A 14,490-nucleotide genomic window follows, 5' to 3' on the forward strand; every position below is an offset into this window, starting at 1 on the left:
CCTCTCCTATTGCTTGTTGACTGTATACTTGCCTTTGACCCTGCTCAGCACTCCACTACATTATGCAAATTGGCATATATTCATACATACATCACAGTATGAAGGTGCGCCTATTATATCAGAGAACGATGGGCACCCATTACTGCCTGGGTGTGCAGCAGTCCTAGCACGAATGCACTTCTATCACAGAGTGACGGACACCATCACAGAGTGAATGGACACTCGTTGCTGCATGGGTGTAAGTTAGTTCCTGTAGGCACTTCACAGGCTGCTTGATGCTTACTAATGAGATGTAGTGGTAAGGTCTCAGGGCTTCAGAATATGGCAATCGCCTATAACCCCCTCCCCCGCCCCCCAGGTGTCGGCATCACGAGTAGCGAAAATATGTAATCCTGGCTGCCAGCAACTGAATGTATGCCTAGTGGCCTGGGCCAACTAGAAATATGTGAGTTTATGTCTAAGGATTTTTTCGCATAATTATGGATTTGCCACATAATCTTTTATCACAATGACAAAATATTGACGTGATACTATCACAAAATGTGCCACAGTGCGACTCATGAGTTGCCTTTTCTTGTTGCATAATTCAGTCAACCCATCTGCAAAATTTGGTACTTCCCTGCCTCATAAATCCAGTACCCCTGCCAGTGGCATAAAATGTGTCTTTGCTAAGGTGCCACAATACATTGAGACGCCAGGGAAGGGATCAGAGGGATGATTTGTGATTTCCAATCTGGTCTTTTGCTCCTACATCTGAGTGAAAAGAATCACAGGTTAGTGTAGTGTTCCTCGAGTTCTGCCTTTCACTGGAATGACAGCTCAGAAGGGGTACTAATAATCCCATTGGGAATGAACGGCCATTCGCGCTAATAGGGTGGCGACGATGAGGTGTGCAGCCATCTTCATCTAGACCACTGTCCTCAAGGGAGCTGATGCTCAGGCTCCGTTCTTGCAGCCACAGTAGGCTCTCTCTCATGATTAGATTGCTGGTTTCATTTGCAAGAAGTCTCTGAATTCTCCATTTGTCAGAGCCCAGACTGAGCGCTTGTCACAGGAAGTGCTGACCTCGATCAATAGTCAACTCTCGGGAGTGCCATGTATCCTCGTGCTCACCACTGTGGTAGTCAATATCCGCTTGTTATAATCGGCAGGAAATGAAGGGGTCATATCCAGAGCTCTGGACTCTGATTGGCCCATTAGCGTGTTGTGTCATTCCTCGTTTAAAGCGGACGTGTGAGTTTTAGAGAGCATATTTTGTGTTCGTGAACAGGCCCGGAATGAGAGCAGCAGTGAGCCATGATGGAATATTGCAAGAGCTTGAAATGCTAAACATCTCAAAACCGCTTCTCATAGTTTTTCCTATTAAGATTGACTTGTTTAATCTTTTAGACCTGAACCCCTGTCAATCTGCTAATGAATGCATGGCCAGGAATATGTTTGGAGGATGAGAGCAGAAATGAAACGCCATCGGTAGATATTGTAGTATTTACTCAGTCTCGTCCAGCACAGGCAATACGAGTTGTGTGTTTGGGGCATAGCACGTCTCTGACAGTAAAGCTATACGTGAACCTGGGTAGTTTAAATGCTGTCGGTAGTCCGCCGGACCATCGGGGTAGCAGAGGCTGTAGCTGTGACCACACACCTAAGATCCCTGACAGACAGGCAGCTGCCTTTGTGCTTTCAATTCAGCTGCAAAACAAGTGCACTTTTCAAGTGGCTGTCATACTTTATTTGAGTCCACTCAGCAATGTTTTTTCATTGTTTTCAAGAAACACTCCCACAACGGAAGTTTATTTTTGGAAAAAAGGAACCATGAAAGGACTTAATGCTTTAAGAGCTTTCTCCCTGTGGTTTGGGGTATTGATTGATTTCTCTGTCCAGGACCATAATGCCTCTCTTGACAGTCCCAGGCAGGGAAATCTGGGGATGGTCACCCGGTCCTACACGGGAAAGACCACTCGTGACCAGGAACTGGTGGGCAAGTGACAGAGGCACATGTTTGTAGCAACAGAGCCAGCTGAGGCCAGTGCAAACCGCCAGTACTTCCAACCTCTAAATAAGGTGTGAAAATCCAGAGCTTGGTGAGCGGGTGTCCCAACTGTTTGCATTAGGGCTTCTGCACCTTAAAACGCGAAATGCTTTCCTTAGTTGTAAAAATACAATGCAACATCTCACAGAAGACGTGTCTTGTGATAACTCAACGACATTTTAATCTAAAAAATAATTATAGGATAAGTCCATCATACAAAGTCCCATAGGCATGAAGGACCTGATGTACTAACAGATGATGCAAATTGTGCACTGACCTTTTGTGAATAGGCTCTTACTTTGCAACCCAACCTTTTTGGTTGCTTCTATTAGGTTAGTTTGCAAAATCATAATTCACAGGGTGTCGCAGAGTGACCTGTCTACTGAAAATTAATGAGGCAGGTCTTAATTTGTGAGCCCTGTGATTGGCTAAAAACACAGGGATGGTGGTCTGCAAGAGACAGCAGACCACCATCCCTGTGTTTGCATTCCCACACTTGATGTTTTTCTTTTAAAGTAGACCGATTTCCTTAAATCAACCACTGTAGTTTTAAAAATAAGTTTCCCATTTGGAAAACATCACGGTAGTGCAGGCAGTGGACCACCCTACCACTGCCTACTCCCTCAGAAGCTGCCAACACCACTCCCAAACGGGGATAAATACTAAGAGGGCCCTTCCCCATTTCAAATCAGTTACCACATCCTTTGAAGAATTTGTATCTGGTCAATAGTTTGTGCATAACATGATGAAATGCAATTTGAAAGTAACACCCCTGTCATGCTGCTTCCAAATTCCGATTCAGTATGGGTTTAAATAAACTTTTCTGAGTCATAAAATGGGTTTTGTACATCGAAAATAGTAATTTTACTATCGCAAAATCTGCAATATTGCGAATCGCTCTTTTTTTTGCAGTCACAAACAATTGCTTTGTACATCTGGCCATAGTTCCATCTGGCAAAGTGTGAGAAAGTAAGATACTTAATTTGCACATTTAAGAGTATGGCACACATAGTTGTGCAAAATGAAGAAAGTTGTGTTGCACTCTAATATGACTCCAAATTCTGTTCTGAATTGAGAACTAATGAACTAATTTTCAAACTTTGTGTGCACTCTGTGAGCGGGCTCCACCCTCACCCCCAAATGCAAATGATGAGAATACCTAGAACAAGTGCTCTAGACACAGTGTGCACTACTGTATCATGAATATAATTATATGATTATATATACATGATTATAACTCTGGTGAATGCTCTTCAACAACGTGAACAGGAAAATTCCAAAGACACTGGTATTCAACAAACAAAAGTGGTACACATTTAAACACTATTGAACAAAATGTTGATCCAGTCGATTTATTTCAAGGACAGGATTCTTGTTGATTAGTCTTCCAACTGAAAGCTAGTCTTGACATTTTCTTGAGACTAGCAATATAATTCATCCCAATTCATTTCGGGCTGAAACAGAAGCCCTTCGTCAGGGGTGTCTACAATCAAAGAATATAGGAATTTTTTAACATCTAGATATATTATATAATATACATGACCTCATGACGTGAGGGACAATTCCCAATGTGTATGAATGCTACAGAAAGCCACCAACCAGAAGCCCTTCGTCAGGGGTGTCTACAATCAAAGAATATAGGAATTTTTTAACATCTAGATATATTATATAATATACATGACCTCATGACGTGAGGGACAATTCCCAATGTGTATGAATGCTACAGAAAGCCACCAACCATCATCACTCTAAACTCCAATTTAACTGGAAAAAGTCTTCCAAGTGGTAAAAGTCATGTGCAACGAAGTGCTCAGTAGATCAGCTCAATTATAGGGTGAAAAAAGCAAAGGAAAAAATAAAGCAAAAGTATCTGTGCACTAGTGTAGTTATTGTAGCAATCTTTCTACGAGTTGCCTCGAGAGAGAGAGAGAGAGAGAGAGAGAGAGAGAGAGGCCGAGAGTGGTATGCCGAGTCAAAACATAAATAACGTGGAAAAACGTATTACAAGTTCTCATAAAAAATGTGTATGATAAGAAACCACTATTCCCAGCATGCATCCGTACTTTGTGCCTTGAATTTAGTCTAATAGTGATAAACTCATCGTCAAAATGAGTGACACCAACCTTTTGATTGTCCTATCCCTGCTAATCCAACAGAGATGATACCATCAGTGAAGAATGCCGGCAGCCAAAATCTGGACCCAACTGCTGAAAAAAGGAGGAACTGTGAAAAACAACTCTAGAGTATGCTCGGTGTGGTAAATGGACAAATGGCAACAAGTGCAAGCAGGTACTTGCCCCAAAGTTAAATCTTACCCGAGTTCTCTTAAAAGTTTATCCTGCGGGCCGAGGCCTAAAGAGAGCCTGGACCCAACTGACAACAAAAGGAGAAACCTGATGAAGACTACACCGTAACATACTCAAAGGAGTAGGTAATAGTTAACAAACATAATGTGCCTGTCCTTGCCCCAGATTTAAATCTTACCCGAGTGCTCTAAAAAATTTATCCTACGGGATGAAGTCTATGGTGAACCGCATCATGGCTAGTGTGTCGGAAACCGTATTGCGAGTCGCGTGCTGAAAGATAAAACATACATCGGAAAGAAAAGAAAGAGTCCAATATTAAGAGGTTAATGTTATCCGAAAAGGTGAACAATAAAGTTATAGAAAAAGTGTTCCACTGCAAATGCTCAAACCCGAATATTCAAGCCGAGTGAGTGAAGAAGTGAACCTAAGTTGAACCGTACACCTAAACATCTTATGAAATATTCTGTGGTAGTCACGACTAACTGATTGTACATGAATAGGGGTCTGACACCTGTATTGCTGGATCATCTCTATTATTGTATCCAGTGATGGAAGTGGTGCTCAATCTCCCAAGATCAAATAACAAAAGAATTGCATATTTTATACTTTTGCTCAAATTCCCACTCTGTAAGATGATAAAATGACATAACACAATTTGATGTATACAGCGAGACCATAATATCAAAAAAGTTATTGCTCGTTGAATTTGCTTAACTTCAATAATCCAAAATCATATTACTGCATATAAATAAAACATCCTGATAATTAAAGATTTGTATCACATGAACTCGATCTGAACAGGATATTATTCTAACAACATGTGTTTTACATGTTGGTTGACATGAATTACACACTTTTTTCATTCACAAAATTCCTTATAGAGGAACATGGGGTAATGAGAGACGGATACATAAGAGTCGCCAGTCTTGTGTAGTAAATTCTGGAAAATCAAGTAATCACGAATTGAAAAAGTCAAAAAGCCCTCAGATACGGAGCTACGGAATTAGCTGAAGTATGTTCAATAGCATATACTTACAAGTGGCGGTGCATAACTCGCTGTGTACTCAGTGAATGTAAGAGAAACGAGGCTGTGAGAGCTGACGTGGAAAGATAGTAAACAGAGGTGTGGAAAAAAGAAGAATTGTGGGGAAACTTAATGCGTTTGATAAATTGAAAACAAAGAATCTGAACTGTTAATGGTGGTGGACATGTCTAAACTTGAGTGGTATAGAATGGTATGTACTGCTGGAGAGGAGTATTAAAGAAAGCAGGAAAATTCTAATTTATCATTCAGTCCTATGGGGTTCAAAGTATCGAAGCATCGTATTCAGTACGTTTTGCGTTGTGCCAGAAACTTCATCAAATATTTGTCTGGTTGCTGTACCACTACCTCTAAGATCGCAAAGTGTACTTGGACGATGGTATGTTTACTCTCATTCCAGTGGGTTGCCAAAGGTGAAATCGTAGTCTTGGTCCTGGTGTGACTTTTGTGCTCTATAATTCTCGTCCTGATCTTCCTTTCCGTCTTGCCCACATAAAATTGCCAGAAAGGGCTCTTGATGGCATATATTACATATTGCATATTGCAATCCACTGTGTGTTTGAGACTGATTTGCTGATCCCTGTCCCAGTACTAAACACTTGAGGTGTCCTGCCCCCATGCAGCTACTTCCTTCAACCTTTAAAAAACAGAAGGACACCTGGCAGTCTTTTTACCATACTGATAAAAACAACCTTCAAGGACCTCCCCTTCTCTTCCAGGCGTCCTGCCGTCACAAAGCTAATTTGTATTGGCGATATGCCTTAAGAGAGGTAGGGAAGCGTGGGTTGTAGGTTTGGGACGGGGAGCACTAGAACTCAGGGTATTGAAGATTACCGGTAACTAATGGAATCATTAACTCTGGCCAAACAAGGCTGCCAGGAAGCAGGAGTCCCCAAAGGCGTTAGGGTGTGGAGAGCTGCCAGTATACAGGACACAATGAAGTTAGGTTTCAGAAAGGAGAGCTCAGTTTGACTGCTGACCATAAGGATAATTAGATTTGACGCCAGGCGCACAGTCCTGAGTGACTTTGTTTTGACCAACATAGAAGGGATCTTGATTTGGAGTTTCACGAGATAAAGGAAGTCTTTCTTCCCCTCACCAGCGCAGTTGATGTTGTAATGAGATGAGTTTCCTCACTTGGAGTTTATGAATGTGCAGTGTTGTCTTTAGAGTGGAGAAAAGGACTCGGGCAAAAGGATCCTAACGTGCACCTTGGAATCATTGTGCAACACCATACATACATTGATATTCATTCACCAAATTACCAGTGAAAGTAGAAATGGCATTACACACTCTTTGAAGTCCAAGAAGGTCACGTATGACTCCTTATCCCACCCTTATCCTCTCACTGGCTTATTTCTTGCTGCAGAAGGGCTAGTAGAAGGCTACAAAAGGGAATAACAGCTCCTATGACCAGATGTACTAAAGGATTTCGTGGTTGCAAACCCTGTGATTTGTAAAATCATAGTGTTTGCAACCACAAAATGGCATCCTTTAATGTACCAAATCCCTTTTGCAAATTGAAAATGCCTTCTGAATTGAAAAAGTGATTTTGCTTCTCATTCCCACACTTAGATGGGTCTGTGAAAGGGCAGCCTCCGCCTAACTGCGAATGGCAAGAAGATATATCAATGTGCCGTTGCAGTTGCCAACCGTTAGAAAATCACTGACTCTTCAAAGGAGATGGTAACAGTTAAGGGCATCTGTACCCATGGGATAGTATTCCCTTTGGGAATTTTGTTTGTTGACTTTGAAGGGACTAGTGCTTGCTCATCTAAGGAATACGGGGTGCTTTTAAAAAAATGTTTCCCTTTATACACAGGGATGGTGGTCTGTTGTTCCTTGCAGGTTGGTTAATCAGAGTTTTCAACCAATCACGGGCATAGCAAATATCAACATAATTAATATTAATTCAGCAGGTCATCCTGCAACCACCTGCAACTCGACATTTTGCAACGCAACGTCTTAGTATACAGGTTGCATAGTAAAATGAAAGGCAGCTTGAAAAAAGTTGTCAGTTTGCACCCACTTTTTGTGACCTGCGTGTTGGTAGATGGGGCCCTAAGAGTGATATTGGTGTGGTAAAGGCGAAGCCATGGGTGCCAAGGGACAGACCAGGGATAGCTCTTGTCATGCCATACTACCCTTTATTGATGTCCATACAAACATAAGTCAGTGATACAAAGAAATGTTTCCCCTCTCTGACCCTTCCAGCCATCTCTCACGGGAATTTCACTTTAAACTATTGATTTTCCCTGCCCTTCCGTTCAAGTAGACAAGCGATCTACAGCAATTATGCCTGTTATGGGGTAGGAATGGAAAAAAGCTGTAAATATTTAAACGCTATCACTTCCCTTAAATGTTTTAATCAAATTCACACAGTTTTGCTAATAGTTATATCATTTATGGTATGAAATTCACATCAGTCAGTTTGACTTTGACCTTGTGACCGCGATAAGTGTGCCCAGAGCATACTTTAAGTCATGGCATTGCCTTTAATTCCCCCAGCTTGTCATGGCACATATGATCTAACAAGGAAGAAGTATACATGCGGTATACATTGTGTTAAGGCATTAAGAATTAAACTTCTACACTTTTGCTCTTTAATAGTTCGGGCTTTTTGTAATATTGCAAAATATACGTGTTTATTCTGTTAGCCAGTTTAGTCCCCACTTCCTTGCAGTGACTAGAGGATGGCAAAATATTCCGTCAAATATCCAACTATAGCAGTGTCCTAAATTCAGTGGAATAAATAATCCTCTGATTTCCCTTTCTCTCTCTCTCTCCAAATGTGCGGCAGACAGAAATTATTTTTAACACTTCCACTCACCATTTCTCTGGATACCAGAAATATCATAATGGCCGACAAAATACATAAGGTGGACTGAAGCTGAAAGCTTTCGCACAGAGGCTGGCGATCAGCTCTTTGTGTGTGAATAATGGAAATGGTGAAATGCAGGACCTGTTGATAGACTTTTCGATGGTCAGTCAGGCATCTGACCAAGTTGTAGGTTGTTCTCTCTCATAAGCCAGTAGGGCTGTGTTATTTGTCACAGTTCAGGTATGCTTGACATGTGGATGACTCTTCTATAGACCAACTCGATTCAGAGATACTGAACAAAAAGATGCTTTCCGGGCCCTCCCCCCTCAATAGGTGAATATACTTTTGGATTCACATATCAATTTAGCGCAATAGACTCCCCCACCTCGCTCTGCGCTGTCACAGACTGTGTCTCACTCATGTTTTTGTATCTTTTTAACAGGATGACGAAGTGGTCCTTCAGTGTGTTGCTACCATCCAAAGAGAACAACGGAAGTTTTGCCTGGCAGCAGAAGGACTAGGCAACCGCCTATGCTACCTGGAACCAACATCAGAAGCTAAGGTAAGAGTGTTCACAGCTGGGTTTGCACAACAGTTCATGCCAAAGCTGCTGCCAAACTTGTGTGGAAATAGCTCTGCCTCGCTAAACCATGACATCTACTATTTCACAACTTTTTTCTTTTCTCCTTCAACCTAGTTAGTATTTATCTTTCTTGTCTTTCCTAACTCCTTTTGATTTTCTAAGTGTTTTCATTTTGTGTTGTGACCCCGCCCTCTTCACCTCATAAATGTCCAATGTCCCTTAGCGATTTCCTATACATACCATAGCGCCAAGCATTGCCCTACAGGTCAAGAAGAGGACAGACCACAATACCTAAGGTCCTTCACCTTCACGATTTAATGGTCTATGAGTGAACGTTGTCTTGGTGTCAACCACTCTTGAGATAAAACCATTCTTAAGAGTATTTGTGTCAAGTCAAATACTCCACTTCTATGCTTTCCAAGAGAGCTAGATAAATGCTCCATCTATTCATGTTTCAAATGCCTGGGAGGCTAGCTCAGACTCTTCTTAAAAGAAACGCAAGAATGTTAAAAGCACTCTGCCAATTTTTTTTATCTCATTGCGGTTTGTTGATTGATATTTTGAATTACATCCATGCAAAATGATACGAAAAGGAAGATAGAAAAAACCTGCTGACCCGTTTCTTTCAAAATCAGCATCCTGTGTGAAAATATGAGAGCAGCAATAATTGTCAGTCCGGTATCAGTTTTTATCCTCTGTCAATGAACATAGAGATGATTCTCTTGGCAGGTCATTTGTAAAACTGGAGAAATATGATGCTTCTTCATAATAGCAGTAGAAGTTACGAAAATATGGTATCACTGCTAGTGTAAAATGTAATAATTCACTCAGCTGGGGTTAAGAATATTGAATTTACAATGACTCATTAGCCTGATGATAGAAAATTGAAGATTTAGTGGAAGGTGCTGTGGTGATAGGAATGTTGAATATATCTTGGCCATCTGCTAATTATTTGACTTTGGTTAATGTGAGGGGGTATTGTTATGGTATGTTATGTGTAATTATAAAGCGCACAATATCATCTGTGAGGATATCCTGTTGCTCGCCTCGCTTTGTTTGGCTTAGTCGAAGAGCTAGATGTTCAACTTATTGCAGGACTCAAGGAGTGAAGAGGAGGCTCTGATGTCAAGTGGGAGGTCGTTCCAAGATTTTAGAGCCATGTAAGAAAAAGCTTGGCCCGGCTTTATTTTTGTGTTCACAAGGAATGTGTGCGAGTAGGAACCCAGGTGAGCAGAGGTGTCTGGATGTTTAGCGGAAGGAGATGTGACTGTACAGGTAATATGAGCCTGTGTTGTGCAGTGCTTTGTATAGGTGTGTAAGGAGTTTGAATTGAGTGCATTTGTATATTGAAAGGCCAGTGGAGCTCTCTGAGGTGTGGTGTACCATGTGTCCTGAGTGGATGATTGAAAATGAGTCTGGCTGCCGCATTCTGGATGGGTTGTAGTTTTCTGGTTAGTTGCTTGGTGATTTAGGCCTATAGGGAGTTCCCGTAGTCCACATTGCTAGTGGCAAGGGCATGGATGATGGTTTTCTGGTGTTGCTCAGGATCCATTTAAAGGTCTTCTTCAATATTCTCGGGGTGAGGATGCAGGATGTTGTGACACTGATGACTTGACTGGTCATGCCCAGTTTTTTATCAATGACGAACAAGTCCGGGAGGGACAGTATAAGTCGCAGCATAAAAGGATGCTAGTGTCCTGGGCGTGGATGATGTTAGCCAGTGTGGTTATGTATATACTGAAGAAGGTAGGGCTGAGGGGTGAACTTTGAGGCAAACCGCAAATCAGTTTTGGGGCTTCCGAGGTGTACAACGTTAGGCAACTGTCTGTGTTCTTTTTGTCAAGAAGGAACAGATTCAGCAGAGGGCTGGTCCCTTGAATGCTAATCTCATGTAGGCATTTGGGGGCTCATTAGGATGGAGGATTTTCCGCATCCTCCGGGCCGGCGGAAGCCACCGCCGGCCTGGAGGATGCGGACAATCCTCTGCGGACCCACCAAAGACCCACTGCCACATTAGGATGGCTGGTGGGTCCTGGTTTCAGTCCGCCGCTTTTCCGCCGCGGTTGACTTACAACCGCGGCGGAAAAGCTGTAACATGGCTGGCGGTGTCTATTAGACACCGCCAGCCATATTAGGATAGTGTAAAAGAGATGCTTTTCCACAGCGGCTTTTCCGCCGTGGAAAAGCATACGGACTTTGACTTTGGGGGCCCGTTGCGGGCCCCCTGGGTGAAGGGGGTGGGGGGTGCACATGGGGGGTACCCATGGTACCCCCCTGCATTTGTATGCAGAAATCGGCAGGCACCGCGCGGTGCCTGCCGCTTGCTGCATACAAATGCAATGTATGCATTTTTAACATTGCGGCGGGTGCAGCTTGAAGCTGCACCCGCCGCAATGTTAAAGATAGAGGATGTGACCGCCACCCTGGCGGTCACATCCTAATCTTCACGGAGGGAACGCCGCTGCCCATGCGGACGTTCCCTCCTCCTCTGGGGTCGCGGACGGACTCAAGTCCGTCCGCGATCCTAATGAGCCCCCACAGGATGTAGTGTGGAACTGTGTCAAAAGCTATCGAGAGTTCCACCCTCTCTCCATCAAGGATCATGGGGATGTCATCTGTTGCAGTGATGAGTGCTTTTTCCATGCTATGGTTGGGTCTGATTCTGGGCTATGTGGCATTGAGGAGCTAGTGGTTAAAAATGTGGTCAGTGAAACACCTGTTGATGAGGGTCCATGAGGCCGGGTGTGGTAACAGGGAGATTGGTCTGTAGTTGGTGAGTTTGGCTGGGTCCACTGATGTTTTCTCGAGAAGGGCAGTGACAGTGGCTTCTTGCCATATTTCATGGAAGGTGACAAAGCTCATAGAGGGATAAGGATGTGAGTGAGAGTTTTGGTGATTTTAGTGAGTCCTTTGTTGAAGGCATGGTGGGGTCCTGGGTCTGTCAGGGAACTATATGGATAGGCCTCATGGTGATGATGGTGGTCTTATCTGTGGTGATGGCGGGCCACACGTTAAGGGCTTGTTCTTCAGCCAATATGGGAAAGCTTGCAATGAGTTCTGTAGAGTCTGGTTGAGGCTCGAAGTTGCCATATATGTCTGTGATCTTGCTACAGAAAAATTCTTTAGAACATGTTGAAGAGATCTAACGGGTGTGATGTTGCTGGAGGTGGCTGTAAGTGTGTTGAAATATTTTACAATGGTGAATATTTCCTTGGTGTTAAGGCTGGCATTAGTGAATATGGTCTGTGAGTTCCGTTGTTTTTGGTGTTCTAGATTTGTTCGTGGTAGTGTACCAGAGCATCTTAACCAAAATATTGACTGACAGATATATTGTTTTCTGAATATATAGCCCCATTCTAGTTAATAATAAAAAATCTAGACTCAGAAGGATGATATTTTTGCAAACAATATTTCAGACACATAATTCCTGTCAGACAATATTTTTGCAAACAATAATCTGATATACAACCTACGGATGGTGTCCAGTCCATTGATGTGAATATTGAAGTTATGCTGGTTCTCAGACTCTACTGTTTATAGATAACATGGTTATCCCTGGTTGGTACTGAGGAGAACATCAACATCTATGGTGGAAGAACGAGAACTCAAGTTACAATGTTGAAAAATAGAAAAATAAAGAATTGATATGTCACAAAATGACATTGTCAGAGTTCACAAGGATAAGGAGAGAAGACTTGAAGATAACACGCATTTCTAGGATGATGAAAGGACAACTTAATAGAGAGGGCGTGGTAACAAGAAATTCACATTTAATGACTCTAGTTTAAGGATGGGAGGCACAAGTTAGGCTGGGCATTCTCTATAGTGTTATTTCACTTTAGATTCATGTAGAGCTCAAAAGCGAGCAACACATCACAGAGTAGATCTCTAGCCTACATATAGAAAATAAGTAAATAAATGTGTATATATCAAAAGGGGTGTCGTCTCATTGCATAGTCTGGCAACTGCATTTGTATTACCTTCCTTCCAATCTTATGTCCTTAAGGAAGGCACTGACACTGTCATGTATTCCTATAGGTTCTGAATCGATCCCCCTATTCCTGGCCCTATTCTGGTTAAACTAACTATCGAGTTAACTAACAGTCAGCCCATGAGGCAAGAAAAGCCCCCATGATGCAGATACCGTTATCTGACGCAGTCACACTACGGCACAGGAACGTGTTATCTGATTAGGTCATAACGCTTGAGATCTAATTAGACAAGCGACATTCCTCCAGCCCCTGATAAGGCATACGACGTTCTCATAACAAATCAAACCTATGACAACCTGGAAAATCCGTGCGGCCATTGTTTTGATTTCACAGAGAACTTCAGTAAAAGAATGTGCTAACGAGCAAGTCGTATGACATCTTTATTGACGTATCTATGTCCATCCTTACGTCAATCTCGGCACCTTTAAGGTATAAATATTGCCGATCTTGCCCTATGCAAACACACGCGTGGTGACGAGACGGAGCAGCCATACTTGCCGAAGCCAAGAGCAGAGCAGACCCCGCTGGCAGCAGCCCCGCCTTCCTGACGCGCTGAGAGACGCGCTGCTATCTCCTGCCGAGAGACCCAGCACCGGCGCTTTCGGGCAGCCCTCGCAGGCGGCCTGGAATATCGAGAGCAGAGAAAGAGATACCATTCCTCATTTCATCCTAACTTCCAGGTACAGAACTGAATAACCCCTCACAGAGAATTCTTTAGTTATTCACTTGGCAAAAACAAACTTAACTTAAACTGTAACTTTCTATTCCCGCCCACGCATTAGACTTAGGTCAGGTACACGGGGTAGGCGTATTTAGAAACACCAGTTGAGTACGTTTAGTCAAATGTATATGTGTATGTAATATATTTTAATCATTTTAAACATCATATGGCTCAGAAACCATATCAATGTTTTTACAGTATTATTTTATACTATTGCTTTTAATGTATGCACTTTACTTAACTATAAGTATTGCAATAATATCGATCCATTTCTCTTGTACGAGAAAAGAGACTGATCAATAAATAACACCTTTTTATTGAACACGCCCGTCTCTTCCTTTTCTCTACAATCTGATGAGACTAAGAATGCACGTACTGACTGAGTAAAATAATTGCCTTGTGCTCACACGACTCTGGAGATACACTCTTGATTAGGGGAGAGCAAAGTTGTCATGTTCTATGGTTGTCAGAAACTAAATCCCTTCTTGTCTAATCAGGGGAGTTAATTCTTTCCTGAACATTTGAGAAAGTTTCTAGCGAACTCTGAGCTACGCTGGCAAACCCAAAACTTAAGTCTAGTATCGACAGTAGTAGACCTAGTTAACGTCTGGCCTAGGCCTTTACTGCTGTAGGTATTATTCCAATGCGCAGAGCCTATTGGGAAGATAGGAACTACACTACATGGCGCCCAACGCGTTTGGAAAGGGCGATAAAACTAACGTAAGACATTTAGAGTAACTCAGTCGTGCTTTCTCACTCAGACCCCTTTTCCCAAATTCTCCAAAGACGTCTGGAGTGGGTGAAAGGTAATATCCTCCAAAACCTCGCAGGAGGGAACTCCTATGTATGGTTCTTGGTACAGTCAACGTTGAAGGATACACTGTTCCGAAATATTGTGCATCTAATCTTTGTTCCATTAGAAACCTGATCTGCAAACAAACATAATACCATCCTGTCGGTAAAATGGGAGACAGTGATGAAGAAAGAGAGGCAGTT

General features: G+C 42.5%; 1 protein-coding gene across 1 annotated transcript in view; it reads left to right on the top strand.

Moving 5' to 3' along the window:
• The window catches only part of RYR3 (ryanodine receptor 3), a 1,933,484-nt gene that overhangs the window by 260,191 nt on the left and 1,658,803 nt on the right, over window positions 1-14,490 (top strand). Inside the window, exon 2 of the mRNA XM_078661960.1 lies at window positions 8,641-8,760. Within this exon, the coding sequence (XP_078518086.1) occupies window positions 8,641-8,760 (120 nt within the window). The remainder of the gene's footprint in view (window positions 1-8,640; window positions 8,761-14,490) is intronic.

The sequence above is a fragment of the Lissotriton helveticus genome, chromosome 9 (assembly GCF_964261635.1).
Source record: "Lissotriton helveticus chromosome 9, aLisHel1.1, whole genome shotgun sequence".
NCBI lineage: Eukaryota > Metazoa > Chordata > Amphibia > Caudata > Salamandridae > Lissotriton > Lissotriton helveticus.